Source organism: Haliaeetus albicilla, chromosome 10 (assembly GCF_947461875.1).
Source record: "Haliaeetus albicilla chromosome 10, bHalAlb1.1, whole genome shotgun sequence".
Classification (NCBI taxonomy): Eukaryota; Metazoa; Chordata; class Aves; order Accipitriformes; family Accipitridae; genus Haliaeetus; species Haliaeetus albicilla.
Window position 1 is genome coordinate 29,978,645 of NC_091492.1, and position 26,037 is coordinate 30,004,681.

At 42.7% G+C, this 26,037-nt stretch overlaps 1 protein-coding gene across 4 annotated transcripts; it reads right to left on the reverse strand.

Annotated features, from left to right (window-relative positions):
• Positions 1 to 1,956: 1,956 nt before the first annotated feature.
• MAPKAPK5 (MAPK activated protein kinase 5) lies at positions 1,957 to 25,716 on the reverse strand. Of its 4 annotated transcripts, none has more exons than XM_069794632.1 (14): positions 25,185 to 25,716; positions 20,394 to 20,467; positions 19,019 to 19,094; positions 17,728 to 17,825; positions 16,112 to 16,224; positions 13,333 to 13,418; positions 12,648 to 12,743; positions 11,330 to 11,410; positions 7,368 to 7,555; positions 4,941 to 5,061; positions 4,140 to 4,270; positions 3,373 to 3,494; positions 2,912 to 3,016; positions 1,957 to 2,152 (listed from the first exon to the last, which is right to left on the reverse strand). In XM_069794632.1, exons 1-14 carry the CDS (start codon positions 25,218 to 25,220, stop codon positions 2,058 to 2,060), a joined length of 1,422 nt encoding a protein of 473 aa, XP_069650733.1. In that variant the 5' UTR covers positions 25,221 to 25,716; the 3' UTR covers positions 1,957 to 2,057. The 4 variants fall into 4 exon arrangements, with proteins under 4 accessions (XP_069650733.1, XP_069650732.1, XP_069650734.1 ...); XM_069794631.1 differs by having other exon boundaries at positions 13,333 to 13,422; positions 16,116 to 16,224; positions 25,185 to 25,712; XM_069794633.1 differs by having other exon boundaries at positions 3,379 to 3,494; positions 13,333 to 13,422; positions 16,116 to 16,224; positions 25,185 to 25,709.
• Positions 25,717 to 26,037: the final 321 nt, after the last annotated feature.

Consider the following 26,037-nt stretch of genomic DNA (forward strand, 5'->3'; position numbering starts at 1 on the left):
GAGAGTTGCAAAGTGCTTTTGTAGGGAATTTTTTGCACTCCCATTCAAAGAAAGGTGATTTCCTTGTTTATTTCTCTATTTGCCATACTTAGAAGTTCCAGTACAATGAGATTTCACAGAAAAAAACATGGATTTCAAGTTAAAAAGGAAATGATCTATTACATTTAAAGATTGTGTGGATGTTGACATAACCTAGAATTTAGGGCAAGGACAGAAATGCATATAATAGGGCCTGCAAACTTGCTGATACAACCAAGAAATGACAAATACTCTCGTCGCTTGCAAATTCTCTACAGTTGTCATTGATACCCATCAGTGCACAAATATTCCATGTAGTGTCAGAGGTACAATTCTGGCTTACACAAAAACTCCCTGTTTCCATCAGAGAAAGTGATGGTTAAGTAGGGACTGTGGTTCTTACTCTGCAATAAATCAGGCATTGGAAAACTGTCAACAGGATTAAAAGAAAGCTGACAAGGTGCTGACAAAGAATGGGAAATGAAGTATCTCCTTCATGTAGAAAAACTAAGTCACTGTTTACAAAATTTTATAGAAAGAGTCAGACACTGGGTTTGCCATCCAAGCTAAAGGTTGCAAGGAAGTCTGGTATAGAAAAGAGACAAAAAAGAACAAGGCTGGACTGCCATAAGAGTAAATTGGGAGATTCATGGCTCAGGTTTGTAAATGTAAACCCAAAATTAATGAGCTATGAAATATAACAATAATGTTCAAGAGTCATTACTAATAGCCCTGAATTGGCACTTCAGTCTGCAGACCAAACTCGTTCAACGTCTGCACAGGTTTAGTACCAAAATATCTCTATAAAAAGCCTTCGACCGGTCTCAAAAGAAAGAAAAGCATCAGAAGGTAGAAAACTAGAAATATGTACAGATTCTTTTCATTTGTTTGTTTAATTAAGATTAAAAAAGCAGCTTTTGGAGCCAATGTTCCAGACTAGTGTAAGAATCTGCCCTGGGCAGCCTCATGGTCCAGGCAGCACAAGGATGTGTCAAGGAGCAGCCCTGCATCTGTTGCTCCCCCAGGAGGAGCTCGAAGGCATCAAAGAGATGGGGAGCTTGGACTCCAAAGGGTGACACAAGAAAAGGATCACCGGTGGATTCACACAGCAGCACTATGACCCTTGCCAGGATGATCTCTTTCAAACAAGAGGACAAGTTTGACACCAAGTGTTGGATCTTCTAGAAAGGAAAGAATGGGTGGAACACACACAACTTCTGAGGTGGGGATGAAGCAAATGAACCCCACTTACTTTTGTCCATAGAAGATCCCACCATGAAAATAAAAATAACTTGTACATAAGTAACTAGAACATTCTTCTATTCTGCTGTTGAACAATATGATAAGAAGAGGAGTCTTATGTTGAATGGCCCATTCAGCCTTAAAAAAGGTCTGAGAAAGATGGGGGGGGGGGAGGGGAAGAGGGCTAAGCCTTAAAGAAGGTCCAAGGAAGATGAGGAAGAAGAAAAAAAGAGGGCTACTGATCAGAACTGAAAAATACAGCAAGCATATGGACTCAGGTGCCCTTGGCAAGGCCAAGCATGGCTCTTGGGTCATCTAGCGAAACAGAAGGCTATTTAGTTGCCTCTACATAAAGACTCAGAATTTAGGCGCAAAGGGTAGCTATGAAGTTTGTGTTTCACAGCACTTGCTTCAAGTACTTACTGAGCAGGGTGTTGAGAAACTGTGGCTGTCTTGTTCACATACATAGTCATTGCAGCTGGCTGTATGTATAGCAGATGGAAGGCAGCTTCTGCAACTGGTTATTAAGAAAAAGAATGGTCTTTAACAATATAATTTGCCCCATCTGTGGGACTCATGATTAACAGTACATAAGTGATCATATATACCTCAAGGAACTGAGTTTTAAAAAAATATTACAGTACCAATGATTTTTTTGTATCTACAACTATACAGCATTTTCAAGCAGTATGGAAATTTAATGAAATAATTATGATTTATTAATTTACATAAAAATACTTTTTACAGTTAAAGAATAAATCTTAAATGGTAAAAAAAATAAGATTAAGAAGCTCCAGCTATTGAGAGTCATGGGAGTTTGTCTGCTCTTCGATAACTTGTTTTACTATTTCTGCCAGTTTTAGTCGATCCACTTTATCTGTGAATCCTCTGCCTGAAAGGAAAAGAACAGGTAGTCAGCTGGTGCTAGGCACAAGGAGGAAAGCAAGCATGGCTGCAGTTATACACTAACTGAACACAAAACAATGCTTCACACAGAAACTTAGGACATCTGCAAGGGAACCAAAATGAATTATAATGTCTAGTTCCACTGAAAAAACTGAGCACTTAAAAACCTAAATTAAAACCAAACAAACAAAACAAAATGAGGGAAGAGGCACAACCAAGCCTTGTGAACCTAGCTGACACCCCTGGTTGCCTCATACTCATCAGCATCTGCTCCTGGGGGCTGACACCTCTGCCACCCTGTTTTGTCAAGGAGCCATCTGAACACTTCCAAGGCAGCTGCCCTAGTTTAATTCTGTTTCCTTCCCAAACTGAGCAGAAGAGATCTTGTGCTGACATAGATGAGGGCAGCAGTCTCCAGCAGAAAGAATGCGATAAACAGCTGGAAGGAAACCAGCTCAAAACAGCTAAAGCTGTTTCTGAAGTGATGATCCATTTGTGCTGTTATGTTCCTACATGACTTGGTGCCTTTGAAAACTCTACCCTGAACCTCAAATAGAAATTTTAAAGCAGAACTTTCAACCTCATTTCTAGAACACCCATGCCAGCAGAAGGACTGAAACAGTGCCAAAACCTAAATCAGTTTGGCACAAATTCAAGAAATTTGTTTTTATTTCCATACAAGAAGGTCACTGCTCTTTCACCCAGTATTAGCACCATCCTCCATGGAAGAGAAGGAATTCCTCACCATTCCAGCTGAAGCTCTGAAGAGTGTCTCGCAGCAACTTACACTCTCGATTATACTTCCACGCCTCCTGCATCACTTCATTCAGCTTCTCATCTTCATTCTCTCCTATTTAGGTGAACAAAGATAAACAGGAGGTTTGTCATTCTGCCTCACAGCAACATTCAGAGGTTCAGTAATCAGTACATGCAGTTATTCCTCCTTGCCTCATGCAAACCAGGAAATCAGTTTGAAAGCAGACACTCCTGTTTGAAAGTTACTTTAACAGCTCTGCATGTCACTGTTGACACTAAAATTATGCATGCACCAAAATTATAGTCCACAGACAACACTTTCCTCTTCAGACTAAGACAACAGGAGTTTTGTTTATCTTTCCTCACCACTGACACAGAGTGATCTTGAGGCACAGTAAAAAGTTAATGTCTTGTCATGTTTAAGAATGTAACTTTCTTAAAAGTGGCAACCTTTACCAGCCTGTGGTAGAATGCACTGAGCAATCACATCTCTGAGCTTTTCCAGAGCCACGTTGGAATCGTTACTTCCATTCTCAGGGTCATGGATATAGACACCATCCTTTGGCTTAGTCCTGCAAAAGAACAAGGAGGAAAATTACAATTTGAATGCAACTCAAGTCCGTTACTCGTTGCATAACTGCACCAGTATAAGGCTCTCTTTCACTCTCTGGAAAGCTGGGACAGGGAGCTAGATTTAGCATTAATTACAACAACGTCCTATATTATAAGGCCACTTTAAATATGAAGAAAAAAATAAATATTCCTTTAAATTAATTCACGTAAGGGTAATCCTAAAATGCATTATCCCATTATTTTCCAGATAGGTCACTCGAACAAAGAGAGAGAGATTGCCTGACTTTTTCAGTAAATAAATGTCAGGATCAGAAAAAAATCTTGGAATTCTTTCTCCCAGTTTGCCTTACCTTACTCAACATGTGACTCATCTTCTCATAAGGGATCTGTTCCACTACCTGTGTAATACAATAACACTATCCAATCTCCTTCCTGCCCTCACTGGCATATCTTGGAAGACACACCATATTGGGCAAGTATTACTTGACTCCAACTACCCACTTCAGCATGAAGAGTGCATCAACCAAATCAGAAATTCAGGAGCTTTGTTAGAGTTTAATGAACCTGTAACATGCTTAAAATCATTCTCCAGGCATCACAGCTGCCTACACTTTGATCTTTCAAAAACAGCTTTAGAGAGTTACCCCAGTAATTTCCTTTTGCGCAGGATTGGGTTGTTGACGGAGTGAAGGGGTTTGAGACTGACTTTGAGGTCTTGGATTCTCATGTTCGCAAGCTGTTCTGCATGAGCCTGTTGTATCCCTGCAACCATTGCCTGGAATGAAAAGGAGTTGCACTTGATGTTTTAATTAGCTTCTGTGTGAATTAAAGAACAATATATGGACAATGTTACCCATGGACAAAAAAAAAAAAAAAAAAAGATATGTACCAAAATCCTATTTGTTTCAGAGATGCATAATGAAAATCAGGTTTGCATTACGCAAGACATGATTAGAACTACAGTCATTGACTGCGGGACAACATACCCCAACCTCACAGGGGATGGACAGGACAAAGGATCATCTCTACTTCTCATGTCCACAACCTTAAGAGTGCTGACTGAACTCCTCTTTGAGCAGAGTTTAAAGGAAGCAAAAAGGGCTATTCATTTGCTGCTAATTAATGGGGGCATAGCTGTAGTCAGGTACAAAACATGGGGAAAAATGAGAAAAGACAGAAGAGTCATCAGGCATGTTTACTGCCACACTCTGTTCTCTACTTGTTAGCGCATGGCTGCTCTTTACTGCCTATCTTGGAGCATCTTCTCCTAGCCCAAATTTCAAATGGAACTGTCTCCATTTTCTTACAAAGATCTTAGGCTCTCATTAAGACAGAAGGGGAGCTCTTTATCTGCATAACACCACATGAAAGAAAACACTCAAACCATCCAAGAGCTACCCAGCTCTCCTGTGGATCATTCTGATAAAGTAAAATGTTGTTTAGACCTTGTCCATCATCAGCTGGGCAGAGGGTAGGATGTTATCAAGTGCTTCGGTGGAGTTGAGCCAGGGATGGTCCAGCACACCTTCAATGGTCAGCCGTTCCTCAGGTTTGACCTTCAGCAGCCTGGGAGAGGAATCAATCAGTCCATAAACAGGTCTTTGCTCATTTACAATGTGCTGCTCTGTCTGGGATCAGAGCACTTAAACTCTAAGCATTAAAGGGGCCAAAAAAGAAACTCCTCCTAACAACTACAACACTAAGCTGACCCCAAAGCAGACTGACCTACCAGCTTCATTGACCATTGCTGTGGTGATATTTTAACACTATCACAGCTCATTCAGTTATATTCAGCAACTCAGTGTAAAAGAAAGGTGCTGAAGGCCATTTTAGTAATACCTGTGAACTTTATATTCGCATTCTCCCAGATGGGAAGTTATCTTCCAGATGAACTGGAAATTATCCAGACTGACACTCTCTGCAAATGCACATCTAGAGCTCATCCACATAATAGTCTATACTCATACCAAGGACTCTGAGGGTGGTGAAGTAAGGCAAAGTTTCAAAGTTGGAAACCCGTATGCTGAATTAACTGATTTCACCGTGCAACTTCTTAGCTTTTCTCCGCCTCCAAAAGCCTCAAGTAACGGACACTTTGGCAGGCTACAGCACCTCAAAGTAAGAAGGAACTTTACTCCGAGATCTCTGAAAACTCCACGGAATTAAATTTTACTAGAATGAAACCCTGGAAAGAGATTTTGCAGATAAACTCCTGTTCTCATGATAATCACAACTGTTTAATAAAAAAAGTAAAATTTCACAGAGTGCTGACAAGTTATCCCAAGAGTCTAAATTAGAAACAGAATGACTTGATGAGTTTGTCATGCTTTCTTAGACAACACTCTAAATCAGCTTCCTGGCTGCAAAGCAGAATTGTTTAATGTACCAAGAAAGTGGAAATAACTTTTACAAAATGTCAGCAGGACCACAGGCTAGCTCATAAATTTCACTTGCAAGGCCATGCTGCCAAACAGGTCATAAGTTCAGTTTTGATACAAGACCCAAGACACGTGCATTCCTTTTCCATAGGTTTTCAAAGTCCTAACCTATTACAAAGCACTCCAGCTCATAAAGCTTGAGGTCAGAAATCAGCTCAACATGCTTGAAAGGAAGCAGCTGCTTGAATGCAAAATATGACCTCCAGAAGCAAGACTCCACATGAATAGCAGTCTACATAAATAAAATGTAAACTTATCCAGAATTATATAAAGTCTAAATGTATTCCTGCACCATAAACACAGATGCAGCCTCACTGGCTGGAAAAGACAAGCAGGAAAGGGAGTCCTGATAACGTTAGTGAGAGAATTAAGTGAAGCGAACTGAATCCAAGTAACAACATTCTGTGAGCTGAGTTTCATGGCCATTTTAAAAGACAATGAAACCTATTGACTGTGGAGCTTCTGAGTGAGAATAAAGAGTTGACCTCAGTATTAACAGAAGTTTCACTGCAACATAATCTGCAGTTTATTCGGCAAAAAGTTGTGGGCTCTCCTGCACTGCTATAAACAGGTCAGAGCACCCTTTCCAAACAATGTTAAGCCCTCGGAAATTTTACAGTATGTCAGGAGAGACAATGACAGTTTAAAATTATTTAACCAATTGATTTTTTTCTATTTTATGTCGCTTTTATCCTTCAAGTTTCTCTGGTGATACAAGCAAAGGCAGTAAGTCCCTCTCACGTTTTAAAAAATAAGTGAGGTCAAGACCTAACCAGTGCCACATTCTTGCTTTCAAACAGGACCATGGGATCACAGTCCTTGAAACATTTGCAACCGAGATGTGCATTGCATAAAAAACAGTTTCCATTAGCATTTAGAATAAAATATCAATGCAAAACCTTATCTCATAGTCTGACACCTTGTGACAGATCTTAACCTCCCTTTCCATGCCTCTCTTTTGAGTCCTGTTAGACTGTGTATTATGTGCACAGGGTTTTAAGGGACAGATCTACCAGATCCTATTATGCCACCTAAATGTCCCCCGATTTCAACAGGAGTTTAAACATTAGCACGGGAGATACGTGCCTAGAGAGCACTTGCAGATGTGGCAGCCAGTCGTCTATATTGTTCTGGAGCAAGGTAGTGTACCCATTCCCCTTAAAGGCTGAATGCACAATGCACTCTAGCAACGTCAGAGACAGGAGATATCAAAAATTGAACACAACAGCTGGGGAGGAAAAAATTTAAAAAAAAAAAATTTACCAGACTTCATTTGTGCTGAATACAATAGAAAATTTTTCAGCTCTATGTGCTGCAGACAATTCCCCCCGCCTTTGGAAAAAATAAGCCCTTTGTGATAATGCACTTTCAAGTGATTTTCCAATTTCTTAATATAAGCAAAGAGCAATACAACATTTTCCTCAACTGACTCACTTTCGCACAATGTCTTTCGCCATTTCTGAGATCTGGCTCCACTCTTCCTCTGGAAATTCAAAACTTCCTGTCATGATCTTTTTCCGCATGTCCTTTGGAATTGTCCGACTGTGGTGTTTGGAGTAAAACGGAGGGTATCCACACAGCATCACGTAAATAATGACACCCAGGGACCACAAGTCACAGCTCTGAAAGCAAGGAAATGATCACTTTGGGGCGCAATTTGCAGCAAGCAGTGGTGTAGCTATGTTAAGAGTTCTATGTGATTCCCTAAGAAAACAGAAGCACAGCCCAGCCTCCTCCTAAAGGTCCATCTGAGGAACTTCATGGATAAATATGGCAAATACGTAAGCACAAGATAACTCCAAGCTGCCAAGCTAAACTACTTCCAGTACCCAAAAGTAGCTTGTTTACAGAAAGCGCTCCTGTAACTCTGTGCTATGCAATGGTAAATTGTATGGTAACAGCCAGTGCGTCAGAGGCATGAGCAAGCTGCGCATTTATTACATCTCTCAGGATGCCTGAATCCTAGTCTCTCAGTACCAGAACATAAAGCAGAATACAGTCATTTTTTTAGAATGCGAGACTAAAAAAAGAAACACCATCAAACAAATGAGCTAGCAGGGATACTTCATCAGATGTCTGTAATGAAAAATGCACGTCCTGAAAGCCACGGAGATGAAGAAGCTTCAGAAAGCCAGAAGCAGTATTTCACAGCTGCTTATGCTGCGCTCCCTCCTGTCCTCCCACCTCAGCCTGGAGCTCCTCCCCTGCCCTTGCACTAGTACTGCTGACATGATACAGAACAAGTTCACCCAGAAGGTGGATCCAGCCAACAACCAGCTCAGTAAAGAAGCTGAAAGCCAGATCTATTCCCCATCTGGATCACTGTGTGTTCACGCAACATAGACACTACTTGGGAAGAAAGGAAGAGAACCATAACAGCCTAGACTTCAATTCAAGCTTCTGTTGGACCACATCCTTAAGGATGGGGCTCTGTTATCACTTGACTATGGCATGGTGCAGGCTAGGGCTGGTAGGACCTGTTCTGACCCTGGCCACCTACTCCCAATACTTCTTTTGTGCCAACACTAGCATTTGTACAGCTAATTATTTATTTTTACTAGCTTGGTTTCCAGCCCTATCAGTCCTCCAGGGGACTCCCAAAGGTTTACGCCAGCACAAGGATGGACAGGAACACACAGCCAAGTGTAAGCAGAAGCCTGAACTCCAGCCAGGCTCAGGTGATTGTGGGAAGACACACAAGGGCAGATTTGGGGAACTGGGGAGGTTCCATAATCAGTTTACACAGACAGAAGTCTGCACAGCTGCCAACTGAAGCGACCTCAGCACCACCCTTTCTGCCCCAGACTGTATATTCCACTGCCTACTCTAGGACAGCACCAGCGTTCATGAAGCTGCTCAGATGAACTCAGCAAACACAGAATCCCTGACTCCAATAACTGTTTTTTGACTGGATCAACACTGACCCAGGAAGGGGCCCTTAAAGGTGAGACTGTTTCCTTCTGGAGGGAATACACTTAGATCAGCTCACACTAATCATTATATCACACCCTTGGCTTTTTGGCTTTTACAAAACATGTGGATGCTGATAACGAAAGAAACTCCAAGGAGTTACCCCACATATGTGTGGCTTAAACAACTTGCTGAAAAGCAATCTCATATGGCTCTAGAAGTCTAAATTTCTATTTAGGTACCTAAATTTTCATCATTTTTCCATTAACTGGAGATAATGGGGTTTTAGGCATATAAGTAGGAAACAGGCATCTAAGTTCTTCATGGATATGGTTCTCAGATTCTATTTCTCAAGAGTCAACCCCTTTCAGCCATGACATACACACTCATATTTGATCCGATACACACACGACTTAATAAAAATACTCAGGAATCAAAGATGTGTTTTTTCCCCCAATTTAAGTCTGTGGGATAGCGCTGCTGATCATGAAGGTGGATCACAGGCATCTCCACTCAGGCTCTGAATTGCTGTGGAAGGACAGTGTACCTGGGAGTTTATCACAGTCTATTTCAGGGAACTAGGCATATGCCAGATGCTGCTTTTGCAGTGAGTCACACTTGGCAAGGTAAGGATGAGGCCGCTTCTTTCAGCAGCCTTTCCAGTTAGTGTCACCATGGCTGAAAGCAGTTCAGAGTGACCAATCAATTCTTTAGATGAAACACGAAAACAAAATCACATTATAAATCCCAGAAGATCAAGACAGCTGAACCTTCTCAGTACGTGAGTTAACTCCAGTTGCTATCTGTTTTCAAGGTTCTTCCATTCAGTACAAGAATATGACGCCTATTTTGCTTCAGGTGCCATGGCCAGGGCTTTTTGGTTCATTACAAGAACAAGACAGCTGTCAAACCGTTACCAACATGAACAGTGAGCAACCACTTCTAGGTGTCTCTGGAACTGTATCTACTCCCTTGGAGAGGGCTATAATTGGAGAGTAAATCTGCTTCAATCCACAGAAGTGGAATTCTTGACCCTGCCTTGTGAGGCTTAAAATTTATAAAAAACAATTTTCCCTGTGACTAGGGTTCACATGAGACAGGGCAGAAGAAACTCTGTATTGAAAAGACTATCGGCACCTGTCCAAGAACTCCAAGAAGTGCCTGGCTTCAATCATCAGTCTGTTCTCCAGGATGGAGAAGAGATAATCATGACCCTGAAGAAGGCAGATTCAAGATTAGGAAACACATGTGGACATTCAGTGAAAGCTATCTCTGCCTGTCTTTGCTTTAGCTCTCTATAGAAGGTTACTAAAATATAACACTATATATCAAACTACCCCCTCTAGCATGTGGTGGATTAAACAACCATCCCTGAAGCTGGAATCAGTATAGATACTTAGCACTGCAATCAGAAACCAGCTAACTTCAACCCAAATTGACACTCTGAAAGAACACTCAGTGGTTCAAACACTGCTAAGCCAGCAGCAGACAGTGATGATAATATGGAGGAAAATGTTTTGGAATGACCAAAAAGGAGTACAACCTTTCAGGACACTTTCTGTCACAACTTTGCCAAGACTCTAGCAGCAGTTGTTATTGCCCATGGCTAGTGCTACAGACAACACAAAACACTACCTGTCATTTTGCAGAAGATCCCCAATACAGACAAGGTACCACCACAGCTGCCTGAACAAGATAGCCTAAATAGTGCTTTGCACATCCAGAAACTCTGGCTGACAGCAGAAGAGAGGTTTCCTTTGAACCAGCCTCTTGTGGAGGTGAAACAATTTCCCACATGGTCACACTCCAGCAGAATCACTCTACTCTCTCCAGTATCTTGTTAATATTTAGTGCTCCTTTAACAGTGTTCGTATATCTTTCCTTTAATTAGAGGACCATTAATTAGGCTTGGAACAAGTGTGCATTTCATTATTCACTCTATCAGAAAGAACACAGAGCCAGCCACACCTTTTAACGTGCCACTTCTAAACTGAGAAAGCCAGCTACCTGCACAGATTATCTTCTGATTTGCTAGTTCAACTGAATGAAACTTGGTCTGAACCTAATACATTTAAGGGGAGAAATACCACTGTATACCTGGTCACTTCTTTTCAAAAAGCCAAAGGAACCACACTTTTGAGAAATATGGCCCCAAAGATACTACTTCCTTACAGCTGAAAATATGCATGTACATGAAATAGCAAGCAATATGACATTTCCCTACTGTTTCCTGTAGATCCTGCTTTTTACTCAGTGTGAGATATTTGGCTAGTTAGATGCATTCCTGTCACAGATATCAGAACAACTTTATTGCTCCTGGCCTTAAGTGTGTAATTCCAGGGCAATAAAGTTCATGGCCTGAGGTGATAAACCATGTCTATAGATGACTACTTCAGCAGATACATCATGGGGTGGGGAGTGGCGGGGGGGAGGGCAGAGACACTATTCTTTAAAGATATTGACTTGTGGACTGTTTCATAGCTTACCTTGTTATAAGTGTAAGGTGTTGGAGAGGTGGGGATAATACCAGATTTTTCTTTCTGATGCCGTCTTTGTGCCTCCAATACCTGTTGCCATGAGAGGGAAAAAAAAAAAAGCAAAATACATCTCATCTACAGGCACCACAAGCAGCAATACCTATGCCCAAGACATCTGATGCTTTTTCAATCGGTGAATTTATTCCAGCTACTGAAGACTCTGCCAAACTCGAACTGTTCTTCCTAAGAAAGACTGGAACCTTCTACATGGGGAAAATTTCAGCTAAAATATTTTGCTGCTTTGGATGTAATCTCCAGTTTTGCCTGAATTAAAGCAATTGCTCACACCTCTTTTGTTCAAAACCTCTAACACCTCTATGCTTTGGAACTAGAACCTAAACTGTGTGGAGGGTAACCCTAGTTCCAGAGATGTCCCTTTTTACCTCTCCCATGAACAAATCACATCAAATTTGTCACTTGCTGATCAAATCTGGGTTTCTCCAAAAATCTCAGTTTAAATATGCTCAGGAAAAGCTTTCTATGGGTTTGGTAGTTCACTTGTTTTATAAACCCTGTCTGTAGTGCACATGGCCCTTCACCAGCAGGCTCCAGTTGAGGAGGCATTTTCAGGGCACTCAACTGTGGCTGCATGGTCTGATCTCTGCAATTGCTCTTCCCAGTCATTAAAGGCTGCTGACACGCCCAGTACTGCAATTAAATATCTATCTGCAGTTTTCTTTTCATTTTCTTCAGGACTCCAACACAAAGCACAAAAGAAAGTGAAGAAAGCAGCACTACAAAAACCAGCTTGTCTGTAATTATAGATTATGTCTTAATGCATACTGACAAGGGGGCCAAGCCAAGGTGAACAGGTAACCCTCTGGCACTGCCCTCTTTTTGAGCAATTGCCTTTAGAGAACCTTTTTGTTTCAGCATTGTTCTTTTTAATGTAATCTTGAATGAGCCTGCACTGGAAGAAGGATTGCAAAGCAGGGACTTTTCCAAACCAACTGCAGTTAAAGGCCCATTGTCAAAATCCTAGAGTAGTCTCACTGGTGGGAGTTGGGCCTGGGAGAGTCAGGAGGCATCAGCAATCGGTCAGTGCTAAGAACACAATCTGGGAAGTTTGCTTCACGATCTCCTGCTGTAATCAACAGATCACTGCGGCACTGCATCTTGAAAGGTGGCTACTATACAATTACTCAAAATTCCTGCACCCAGAAGCCCTTAATAGGACAGCAAAGGCTTTTAAATTGATGTGGTTATGGAGGCACAGGCAATAAAGATCACAATTCCCCTTCAGCCCAGAGCCATAATCGTTTGTTACCTGAGGTGCTACGTAATATGGAGTGAACTGTGGTGTCATCAAGTCACCTTGGTCTACTTTGGCAAATCCAAAGTCACACAATTTAACAGGTGCATCCTAAAACAAGGAGAAGAGGCTTCATTACAAAATTTCATTGTATCAGCTTTTCTAATACATATTTCTTGCCTTCTACTTGACTTTGCCACACATAGCCCCCTTGTATTTATAGCCTTAACATTCCACAAAGCAGCTAAAAAGTCATAAACTGATGTTTGAAACAAGCATTTTTGTTTTCCTGGGTGCTCTGGGTCAAAAGCAGTCCTCCTCTCAGATTTGGAAAACACTAAGCACATTGTAGGGGGGATACTGCATATGCAGGGTGGTTATGAGCAGAAGAAGCACCTATAATCCATGTCAGAACATCCTGATGACACCCAGGGAGGAAATGTGGCACAGCAGATCTTCTCCTCAGCAAAGCAGGATGCTATGTTGAAGTGGAGAACCTGACCCATATTTAACAGCAGCAGCACAGACAGCCTGTACTCCAAGCAGATCAGAGTATGGAAAAGCATGAAGCCAAAAAAGGTCATTAATTTTTGTCACCAAAACATTGCATTAATGTCATTTTACAACTATTCTGAAAATCACCATTGAACCATTTTACAGAATTCAGCAGTAAACAAAGAATACCAGGTCTTCATCTTACCAGAGAGTTATCCTTGAAGAGGAGATTCTCAGGCTTGAGGTCTCTATGTGCAATGTTTAGTGAGTGGCAATGCTGCAAAGCCAAAGCTATCTGAAAAAGGGCACAATAAATCAACTACAATTACAGAACAACTCCTTTAGCCTGGACAGTTATTTTAGCTTTAAAAAAGACATTGCCAACATAGCTTAGACCCCAAACGTTTTCACTACACTCGGGTACAATCCTGAGTTAAGACAAGCCTGGCCATACTGCGCCATAGCACAGTAAAGCGATGCTGGGGAAGTGAAACCCACCAAGCTATGCAGTTTGCATTTCAGTCAAAGCAAACAGAAAATAAAAGCTAAGTTGTACTGGGCTTCCCAACCATCTTAGTTTGACTAACTTAGAGCATTATTAGCCCCCCAGAAGTTAAATAGATCATGACAGCGTCCTTTTATATGCTGTGCTAGGCCTACAAGGTCACTACACTTGCTTGCATGTAATTGCTTCCAGCAATTACATTCTGTTTAACAGTCAACAGTGAGATCTTGCTTCATTATTTCAGAGAATATTTTATTGCATTTGCTACTGACTTAAGAGTTAACATTCAGGCAGTTTTATTCTTTAATTCTTGATGGTACTGCCTGCAATTTACTCATTTCATGGGATATTGCACAGAAATGCGTTACCTGATTCTTTCAAAGACAGCATTTTACACTGCTGTGGTTTAGAAACCTGTAACCCAGTCATGAAAGCTCTACAGACTGTACATTTGAAAGTTTAATTAATTTAAAGAAAACCAAAGCATAAATACTTAAACATCATTACTGAAACAAAAGGCAAAGCCACACGATCCTTATTTGAAAGTATTCTTATTGGCTTCTGTAGGATCCTACCCAAACACAGTACCCTGGGTGAAGCACCAAGTCCTTAGAAGACTGCAAATTACCATGACAAGGGAACTTCAGTGTTAACTTAGCTCAGAAACAAATACAAACACATTCCCAGAGAAGATGGAAAGTAGCTTTGTGACAAATTTTTAACTATTACTGGGTACAAGGAAATAAGGCCTGTAGTTCAAGACAGTGATGAAGAACCACTAGATGAAAGAATAAGACTTTAACATTGCTTTAAAACTTCATTTGTATAAACATTAAAGCAAAGAGTTATTTGGGACATGAATAACCCAAGCATACACACAGTCAGAATTCAATTCAAAAATCTTGTCTTTTAGCATAGTTTTAAAAGATTTTCCCAACATGTTAATCCTGGAGACAGCCTTGTAATGTCAAAATCAAACAGCCCAAAGGACATGAAAACAAACTGTCAAGAATAACTCTGTACTTCCACCTAATTTCTTTGTTGGATGAAACCGAAAAGGTAAGATCACAATTAGCATTTCATTAGAAACAAGTCAAAGCACAAGATGGAAAAGTAAGATTAAATGATTTGGCCCTCTTTTTTGCCTCAGTACCAAAAATTATCTCCCCAGCTTAGGGGGAAGCAAGTGATCAGGATATGGATATATTCATAAAGAGTCATGTCAATTTATAACAAATGCTGTAGTATCTTGTCTCATGTTTTCTTTCCTTTATTCACTGCAGTGATCATTGGTGTGGGAGCAGGATATTTACCGATTAGTATCTCCAGTATAGCCTCTCACCTACAGTTCATATATCTCGTTTGGAATGCCAATATAACCTCTGCAAGAAGCAAACGATGGCAATTCTGGCCCTCAGCTTCATGCCATGGTGCCAATTCCCATGCAGAAGAGCTCAGCCATTTTGACAGCAAGATCATTCTGCCTTGTGGTTCCTTACAGCAACCTGCTGGTCCTCTGCTGTAGCTCCCTAGAAAGGCTACCACAACATACAGCTATACCATCTTTCCTGCAAGCCTCCCACTAATCCAAGCTTTCTGACTGGGTACCACAAGTCATCCAACAGCTTGGAAGTGAAAGGGAACAAGTTCACCCCAGAACTGAGAGGAACTGACACTGGGGATCCCCACATTGAATCCCATGGAGGCCCTTCTGCTTCATCATCCTGCCTACTCTAACAGGATATAAGCTAGTCACACCAGATGCACTGCTAAGCAACAAAAGCCTGATGAACACCAAAACCTCTAGTAATAAATACCGTGGAGGCTATAAAACACAACATTGAAGAGTGAGTTGCATAGAGAAATGGAGAGGGAAAAATGACATCAGAACAAACAGCACAGAAAACATGCACTATAGTGGTACATTCCTCTTGCTATCTTCCATGATAGGCAAGACTTCCATAAAACCAAATACAGAACCCAGCTTGAAAAGCACTGGCCCAGGACACATGTACATTATTGTCTGCTATTCTGCCCAAGAGGTGAGAGAAATGCCAAGTCTGTGTCATGGCCAAGAGCGATTCTCAAACTGGAGCTCAGGAGCCACGCGAGGTCTGGTGAGAGCCTGTGGACTGTTGGAGGTAACACTTCTACAACAACAGCGAGAGATACAGCAAGAAGACCGTGCAAGAAAAGAGCTCTCTTTGGTGAAGCGTTCCGTAGACGAGGTTAGGAAAACCATTGCTAAGGACAGCAGAGACACCGGGGTGCCAACCCAGAAGAACTAGCCCACACCTTCAGATTCTTTGCTTCTATTAAAACTTTGGCATTGTCAGGTTATAACAAAGCAGGCAATGATCATCGGATCAGAACTGAGGATTATTTTAGCTTCCTTTTTTCCCACCCCACCCCCCCCCAAGAAATTGTTAAATACTTTAGCCATTATCATTCATGGATTTGCTTATACATGGGTGTTAACTTGCCTGCTTTGTTACTTGGCTTGCTTGCTTCTCAGTAAAGTGCCGGTGCTGGCTGATTCTGTGAAATAGCTCTCCCCCTTCCATCATCTCCATTACAATTAGGAGCCGAGCCCTGTTCAAAAGCATTTCATTTTGTTATATTAAAAATAATCAAAAAATAACAGAATTGCTAAGCTAATAATGCATACTTCATATCTACTGACGCAGGCCAAAAGAGACATATATTCGCTTCTCCTACAGTTGTTAGAGCTATTTTGGTTCCTTAACTTTGCCTTTAAGCATATAAACTGCAGGATTTTCTGGCTCCCAGCACAATCTGACTCACTGATTGTCAGCCAGGAATCTACAGTTTGCTCTTCATGTTGGGCTCCCACATCCAGCTGGAACAAACACCATGGACATGTCTACATGGATGCATTCAGACAGATACATGCAAGCTCCACCCATGCTTTCCACCAGCAAGCCAGTTTGGACCTGGAAGCCATTTAGACACATTGATGTATAACTCTGCCCTCAAAGAATAACACAGCAGGTAGAGTCTTGCATTAAACAGGCTAAACAGCTTCCAGGCTGGAGCTGGCTTAGAGTACAACATACACCTGTCTGCACCCATCCTTGCAGACATGCCGATCTGCCTAGCTGTCTGCCTAGGCGCTAAAGATGTTCACGGCAACGTAGAAGCAGAAGGTTGAGGAATTATCTTTAATGCTTTTGAGTCTGGATACTCTACTGTACCTCATGATTTTAATTTACAATTTTATTGCCATAATTATAAAGGACAACAAATAAGAAGTGTGGAGATCAGGACTGCTAGATCCTCAAGAAACTAACTTCTAGTTCATCTCGCCACACAGCAAAATCAGATACATCAGAGACTAAGACAGGTCTCAGCTCTTTAGTCCTCCCAGCTCCAATATTTTTTTCTCAACTAACATCCAATTAGAAGACAACATTTTTATCCCAAGCAATATTAATGTATGAAAAATAAGTCTGCTTCATGTTTTGCTGTGTTCATTTTAAGCAGGACAATGTATTGAGAGTTGACAGGGCAGAACCTAGTATTTTTAGAAACAACTCTTTCTTCCTTTTTTTTTTATTTTATTTAAATGAAGACTGGTGCTCTGAATTTCTCAGTGGCTCACAGGCATCACCATCATATGAAAGGATCTCACTTAGGATTCTAGGTAGCAATAAAAGTCACAGCTCCAATCCTGCTTTAACAGTGCTTTGAAAGCAGAAGGAGGCTCAAAGGTTACAATCAATTCAAGCTACTAAAGCAATATCAAAGCAGGACGGAAGCTAGAAGCTAATACGCTCTCTCAGACAATGCAGGTATCACAGACTGAATCAATGAAAAACCTAAGAAATGAAGATGTATTCAAAACCAGTAGTGAAGGACGCAAATTCATTTAAATATGCAAAGGTCTGGGCATTGACAGGGGAAAAAGTCAGCATTGCTTAGTCTAAAGTATAAATATCATATCTGGAACCCCCTATAAATATTCATTTTGGTCACACTGTGATTAAAAAAGAAAAAAAAAAAGCAAACTCCACTATACCTTGGCCTAAACATGGAAAGCAAGCTGTGGGAATGAATCACCCTATGTAATCTTACCTTGGGCTGGATTCATGTGGGAACTGCACACTGTTAGCATAAACTTCAATAATTTGAACAATATTTGGATGTGTTGCACACATCATGTGCAGACGTACCTTGAAGAGAAGGGAAGAAATGTTACTGTACACAGTGACACGCACTTGACCAGTTCTGCTTCTCCCTCTGCCCCCAAGACTATGGCACACACGAGCCCATGCGCTGCCAGCTGTGCTCAGCACCAGTCACACCCAATTTAAAATTATTCAAAAAATAAGAAATGCCTACAAGCTTTTATATGAGTGACCAAGAGCCATTACACTACTTAGACCAAGACAAAAAGATCATACATTGCCAACCTATTTGTTACAGGCCATGGAATCAAACCCAGCAGAGTTTTGGAAAAAGCCCAATGTTTGATTTTTTTGGCTTTTAAAAATAAATTTAAAGCTAGAACTAGCTTTAAAGTAGCAATAGAGATACGATTGAAACCGAAAATTCATGAATAAAACCTGAAATTCCATAATGCAGCTTCTTTTATGGCCTGATGATCTAGCACTCACAACACGTGAAACCTCATCTCCTGTTCTGACTATATGAAATAGGCACCTAAGATTTTCCACAGTTTAAAGCTACCTGGACTGCTAAATCAAGCTGAGGCTTGATGCTCTTTGTAAACAGATTATTTTTGCCTGGGAATTTTAAATGAGGATTTACTCAGTAACAAGAAATGGAAGTTGCCTAGACCTTGAGGACAATTAACACTGCTTTCACTTTTATGACAACTTGAATGACTGCCCATCGTTTTCAATAGATTGACAGTTTGGTACCTTGGCACGCTCCTGCTAGCCACAGTAAGTCACAAACAGTATCAGTGAGCTTATTTAGTTTCTCATACACAGATAAACCCATACCATTTAGAGTGCAACTTGAAGCATTCTTGGCAATTCCGAGTAGTGACATCCAAGAGTGAGATGTATGGAAACAAAATTCATTCTAAACTATTCATGTTACATTACATGGGACGTAGGGAGAACACCAGCTTTAAACGGCAGCTCTATAAATTACACTTGTACATATACAGCTAACACCTACAGCAAACTCAAGAGTTAGAAAGACCCTCTGTTTCACCCACCACCTCATCCTATAGGAACTGAGCACAGCAAGGCTAGAGGATCAAACCCAAGGAATCTTGCCTAGCAAGATCTATAGAACACATGGTTCAGGTTTTTTTAAACCATTGCAACAATTCACCAAAAGAGCGAGACTTTGTGGTGTATCAGAAGGCAGACAGTATAAACAGGAACTATACCTCATTTCTAGCTTTTGGACGATCAAGAAGAATTTTCAGTGCAAAGCGTTCTTGAGAGGATTTTTTCACGCAGACTCTGGTATTACAGCAATAAAATTATTCAGTCAGCAAGAATGTTAAAGAGACACTTCAAACAATTGATCTGTAGTTACGAGTTTGCTTTCCACACTGGAATTAACAAGAATGCCTGCAATCTGGAATATACAGGGCACCTGTCACCACGTCCCAGCTTGAAAGCCTCAGTTTTCAGCCTTGCACAACAATCAAATACATTGCATAGAAACACCTCACACCAAGTTATATTTTCAGCAATGCAGAAGTAGTACTTCAGAGCAATGGCTAACTGCAGACAAGGAGAACGCACTCTATACATTCAGCCTGAAGAGACGCTTTTGATGAAAAAACCCAAACCACACAGTGGCAGCCTGAACACCTCCAATGGAGGGTGTAGTCTGCAACAAATAAAGTGTTTCTGAATGGAAATCCTTGTTTTGGCAAGGCCACCAACTGTGCTGCACTATTTTTTTCTCTCTTTCCCCCATTTAACATTAACAATTGAACTGCGTCAGTAAGGGCCTACATATTAACAGGCAGCTAAAAGAATAAAGCACAAAGGGATATTTTAATATAATCAGAGGAACACAGCAACACAAAATGGATGAGGAGAAACCAATTGCCTGGACAGGAAGATAAATGGTGGCAAGAGACAATCGCCCTGTCAAGCGCCCAGAAACAGAGAGGTGCAGACATTTGTTTTCTAGTGCTTGTGCACAAATTCCCGCTCCCAAAAGGGAGAGTGCTTGTTGAAAAGGGAATATATGTTTTGCTTTACAGAAAGCATCCAGTTCCTGCAGGGGTTAGAAATTCATGACGGGCAAGTCTGGTTTGAGATGCAGAGCTCATGGCACTATCTGCTTTGGTCTCACATGATGATCTGAAAAAATAGCTGGTAAAAATAGCTAACGGGCATGCAGTGCTGATGCCCCAAATGATGATACCGTAGACGGGAGCAGCGACCTTTGCACTGCACTGACACTAGTATCAAAAGGACAAAGGTGTTTGAGGACAATTTTCTGCTGCCACTGTTTCACAACCAACTCCTGTTCCCGCTTTGCTTCAGGAATATGGCAGTGAGACGGGACAAGGCAGAGAGGTGAGGAGAGTTTTTACTTCAAACATACCCCATAAAACGCAATACCTCACTTGCACATGAGCTACGACCCCCATGGAGTAGACACATTTATTTGTTTATAAAGAGAGTCTTCCACACATCACATCACTCTGCTGTTATCACACTTAAAATACATACTCACTTCTCCACAGTTAATGGAACAGGTTGAGATTACATACAAAATCTGCAGGTGTATTGTCTTACCTAACAGGACCACTGATCCCAGCTCCCAGCTTCTGAGTCCAATTAATGTTGTACTCCTCTAAAATGGAGGTTTCCTATTCAAGAAGGAGCAGGGGGAGGGGAAAGAGAGTGTAAAAAAAAAAAATTTAAAAAAAAAAATTACTACATCCCTTCCAAAAAAAACCAGCTCAGCAGACCTGATTTGCAAGATACCTGAGCAGAGAAAAGAGCCTACTTTGGAGTTTTGCTTTGCCTAGGAAAATTAAACACAAATGCTCACATAATAATATATCTCAGTTTAAAATTATTTCTGTGCAGCTGAGACTGCTCACCTTGGCATTTTGAAACAGGATTATTGAGAACAGTAAATGGGATCTCACGCCTTTAATACAGAAAGCATACCAAGGGCACTTCCCCCCAACTCTTAAATCCAGCTTCCTACCTAGAAATGATCAATCACAATTGAACACAAAGGCCTAATTTCAGCATTATTATGTATTTTTTGGTCATATGGTACAAAGGAAAATGATTTTGCTGCTTTCTTAGGGTTTTCAAACCTTTGGAATCATTATACTGTAAATTAAACCCTGCATGACTAGTTTTAGCTTGTCTGATAATGAACCAGGCTCATGTTTATAATCCTTTTGTCCAAATCCATATAAGCAGGGTTTGGTTTTGTTATGACACAGCTTGGCTGCTATCATGCTTAAACATGTCACAAGGCGGGATGTAAACGTAGCGTCGGCGCGCAGCATTTTGATTAATGCCGCTGCCATGTGCTGTTACACAGATGGTGATCTAACAACAGAGCAGGGCTGAACGGTGGAAAAGGTTGTGTGCAAACTCAAGTCACTGAGTAATACACACCATAAAATTCTGCCTTTGTTCTTTTACGAACATTGCTACCTACATTCAGGTTCATCTTTCAGAAAGCATGGCTTTCTGATAAATTGCGAGAAAAGGAGCTGGTAACAAAAGCTAGCATCAGAGAAGCTTAAGCAAACAGGTAAAATACTTCCCAAATACACTGCAAGCAAATGGAAGAGTCTACTGCTTGCAAAGCAACTTTATTCTGATCAGATTTGCCCCTTCTGTTAACTTCCATTCAAAACCTGCAGCATTTCAGGATTCACTCATGCTACAAATCACGAGAAAACTGAGAACAGCTAAGGGATTGAAAATGGCAGTCCCTAACCTGGGATCATTGGCCTCCGCTGCAATAGTCATGGATGAACACTATTGCCAGGCTGGAGCCAGCCCTCACACCACATGGATTGAAAACAAAGCAAGAAAGGAAAGCTGATATTTAAGGTGAGATTTGAAGGGATTAGAGAATGCAAAAGACAGATATGAAAGGAAAAACTGCCTTTTAACACAGTCTGGAGTGGGTATCACATAAATCATAAATGACTAGCGTGAGAGACATAAAGGAAAAAGTTAAAGTTAACTTTGAACTGGAGGTTTTATGAAGGGTTTTAAAAGAAAGCAGAAGAGCAGCTAGTGGATCAGACATGGTTTGTTGTTTTCAAGTAGAAGCACAAAAAAAACTTTCTTATCAATTTAACTAACATAAATTTCACTTGTGAGAAGCATATTAGGGAAAAGCGAATTTAATTTTCTTGATATTCAGATACAGATAATTGAAGGCATCATAGGTGGAATGAAAACACAATTTTAGAATAGCGTTAATGAGCAGAGAAAGGGTTTCTCTGAACTGAGGAGTACCTCCTCAGAACATGCTTTCAAGATCATGCTTGGTGTTTAAGTTGTGAAGTCAAACCACTGAAATGGAGAAGCAAACGCCAAAGTACTCTGGAGCACCAGCGTGATTAAGTGATTACAATCCTTCGTCATCTTTTATAGCACTTTGAAGTCTGCTGCTCCTGTTCCAAAACCGAAGAAGGGCCTGCCTGCCCCAAAACTTACCTAACCCTTTCAACTGCACACGTTGGTCTAAAAAAGAGATACTGTCTCCACATACATAAACAGTTCCTGCTATCTGCTGCCACTTCTGTGATGGCACAGAGACCATTTGCTTCATTTCAGCTGAGTAAGTGGAACAGAGGAGCTGATTAGGAATTGGAAAGTCTGTGATCTATGAATTAAATGAAGTGAGAATAAGATCTGATAGTTCTTAACTCCTGAAGGACAAGTTCAACAACTACAAATAAGTCTACTTTTAATAAAAACGTGTTTCCTCTTTCATATTCTGCATATTTACCATTGTTTTAACTAAAAAAGCCAACATTTTTGTTTTCTGCATTTTCATTTGGATTCCAATCTTCATTCCAAAGCAGCTTTAAAACTTAGAAGTAAAAATGAATAATCTAGTGATCCAGAAACACTATTCACCATTTCCCAATGATATGAAATACAGTATTTGAGAACTTTACTGTCCATCAATGTACAGAATTGCTTACATCTCCTAGTTCAGAAATAGGAGCTCCAAATCTAGCAACCAAGACTACGTAGCTGCAAATCAACACAAGTTCATAACATTCAAACAGCATTAAATATTTAAAATGTACAGATATAAAAATGCCCTCTGAAAATATCCAAATCTACTTCAACAGGTAAGGCTAAATACCTTGCCTCTTAATTTAGATTAACGTACTGTGGGTGCAGGCAGCAGAGGTTACGGTATCCTGTACTTAGCTCCACATCTGGAGAATAAACTGCCTTACAGTAGCACTGCTGCACAGCACTGAACTTGTAGACCGGCTGACAGGTCAGCTGGAACTAATCTGCTGTGGCTGGGAACAGAGGAGGCAGAGTGCCGGAGAGAGCGCTTTCAAAAAAAATCTGCAGTGGTGCGATTTCTTACAGTAAACCTTTTTGCTCCTACTGTTAAAGGAACTTTAAACTTCTGATCATTCCTTACATTAGTTTCCAGTGGGCAAAGGGAATAAACAAATTTGAAATGTATTCAATTACAAAAAAGTCTCACACAAACTTTAAGAGTTGAGTTCTTTTCAATAGCACAATTCCCTTTCAGCAAGCTCAGGGTATCTAAAACAACGGTTTGAGCATCCTCCCATGCAGAGTCAGCAGTCTGGGATGCTAACAGCCTGGAAAGACAGGACTCTCAGATTTCTCCCAGCTTGGTCTTCAGCAAGCTGCTTTCAGACAGGGTTAGATGTGCATCGGGACTGCTCGGGGGAAAGCTCAGGCGCTTCTCAGTTTCCACTGAATACCAATGGGAGAAGGTTTGAAATAAGGTACTTCAAGAATAACGCATACTCACTACAGTCAATTAAAAGTATACAGACTGCTTCATGGACAAAGTCCACATAGTCAACAAGTGACATGCCGACAATCAGTGTAACTCCACCTCCACTGCTCCAACACACAGCCTCTCAACTTCAGCTAGTTTGCCTTAAACAGCGATCACTATCTTGAACCACAGACCTTAAACCTGCAGACGCAGGTGAAAACCAATCAAACTTGAAAAATAACCAAGCATTTGAGAAGCAGAGAAGTGAGCATAATATATAAAAGTACTAAATTAAGTTTTAGATTCAGACAATGCCTATGATGCAAAAGATTTGCCCAGAATCTGTTCTTGGTCAGAATCCCTCCAAACGGAGGGGGGCAGGAGGCAGATGCAGACTGTCCCCACACTTACACAACGGCTTTGGAGCTTTTGTTCTGTTTGTAACCCCCAAGAGCTCTGATGTAGATCTTTACCTTCACACAAAATACCACAGAAATACTTGAATAATGTTCTTTCTGAAAGCCTTCTGTATAGCTACTTCACCTGCACTGTGCCAAGATGATAACGAAGCAGGAAGAGACAGCATACAACTTCAATACTTGATCTCGTAGTTTAATTACAATCTGGGTTCCCTGAACACAGTGCTTAGACTTCCTTCTACTTGGGCTTTTTTAGTTCAAAAGGCAAGACCCACGTATTTTAAATCAATCCAGATTTCAACACCACAAGACTGTGGTGCTGTTTCTCTTGCATTGATTTTTGCCCCCAATGAGCTTTGTAAAGACAAATCCCACTGTGGCAGACAGCAGGGCTAAGGAAAGGCAGCAAATGCCAATACATGGGATCTTTTTACCTACATCCTTAAGGAATTCATTCATTTTATTGAAATAAGTATTTACAAAGCCATACAGAATCTGTGACAGCCAATGCTTTGCACAAGGTAAAGAGCCTGCAGAGAGTCTTTAAAACATTGTTTTACTGTGACTTTATCTCAGAGGGGTTTCCCCAGCTTCTTCAGGAAATCCGCTCAGCCAGGTCACAGAAGGATTCACCAGGAAATGCTAAGCTCACACACTGATTCTCACCATAAAAAAAGAAATCCTGAATCTGTTCAGCTCCTCCACCACCACTCGAAACACAAACATCCCACACGCCAGATTTGTTTTCATGACAGCATCCGAACACGAACTCAGGAGACGGATCGAGGCAACAGCGTTGCCTCCGCAGCCAGGGACTGCTCTGAGGCAGAGACCCCAGCTCCCCGCCGCCCCGAGTAGCCCCGGTTCTGCTCCCCGCAGTCTCAGCCTCCCAACACCGATCCCCCAAGGCCGGATCCCCTGGAAGCCGCCTGCCTGCACCTCCTGTTTCCCCTGCCCGGTCTCTGGCGCTCCACACCGAAGCGCTGCAGGTGACGAACCCGAAGGCAGCCGGGCTCCGACGGAAGGGCAGCGAGGAGCAGGGCCGCAGCCGTAAGAGCAGCGGGGGGCGACGGGGACCCGCCGGGCCCTTGCCGGGGCTGCCCACCTCCCCTCGCAGGGCAGGGGACGAGGCGGGGGCCGGCGACGGGGCGACCCCGACGGCCGCTGCCTCCTGCCTACCTTGATCATCTTGTCCATCTCGTGATCCTCCGACATCCTCCCGCGGGGCTACGGGCGGCTTGGGGCAGGGGCGGGGGGGGGCGCGGCGGGAGCCGCCGGCCCGTCCCCAGCGAGGGACAGCGGGGCTGCGGGGGCCGAAGGCCGGCGAGGCAGGAAGGAGGGAGGGCGGCGAGGGGGGCCGGGAGTGGCGGCGGGGCCGGGCCGGGGGCGCTGGGCCGCGCTAGGCAACGGGCAGCCCCGGAGGAGCCTTTGTGCCACCGCCGCACCGCCTCATCCCCGGCCGGGCGGGCCGGCGGGGGTGGGAGGTGGGGGACCGGGACCCCGCGCGGAGGCGGGGGAAGCACCGCGAGGAGGGGGCGGGCAGGCCCAGAGCCGCCGCTCAGCCCGGGAGACGCCGCCGCCGAGGCGCCGCCGCCGCCCGCGCCGCCCGGGAGCCAGGCATTGCCGGCACCCTGAGCCGGGCACACCCGCCGGGCGGCGCGTCCCGCCGCGGCGCTACCGCCCCCGCCGCACCCAGGGCGGGGAGGCCAGCCCGCCCCCCCCGCCTCCTCCTCGCTCCCCCCGGGGAATTTTAGGAGCCTCCGCCACTGCGGTGGCGCGGTTTACAGGCGGCCGCCGCCACCCCTAAATACGCGACGTCGCCATCGAGGCCCCCGCGGGGCCTTCGAGCCGCCGGGTGCCTTCTAGTGACGTAGTGAGACGGGGCGGGGGCAGTGCCTGCCAGAGGGGCGGAGCGAAGCCTTGCGCTCCGGCCCCGCCCCGCGGGCGGCAGGCCCCGCCCCCTGCCGGGAGAGCCGCGAGAGGGGGCGGGGCAGCACGAAGGCTCGCGAGATCTCGGGGCGCGAGCGCCACC

Excerpts from the sequence above, each read along its gene's own strand:
- MAPKAPK5 (XM_069794632.1), bottom strand. The coding sequence starts at position 25,220 with ATGTCGGAGGATCACGAGATGGACAAGATGATCAAG. Across the intron at positions 12,744-13,332 it reads TCTTCAAGGATAACTCTCTG|GATGCACCTGTTAAATTGTG; the intron begins GTAAGATGAAGA and ends TCCTTGTTTTAG. Across the intron at positions 2,153-2,911 it reads TCAGAGCTTCAGCTGGAATG|GCAGAGGATTCACAGATAAA; the intron begins GTGAGGAATTCC and ends TTTTCCTTTCAG.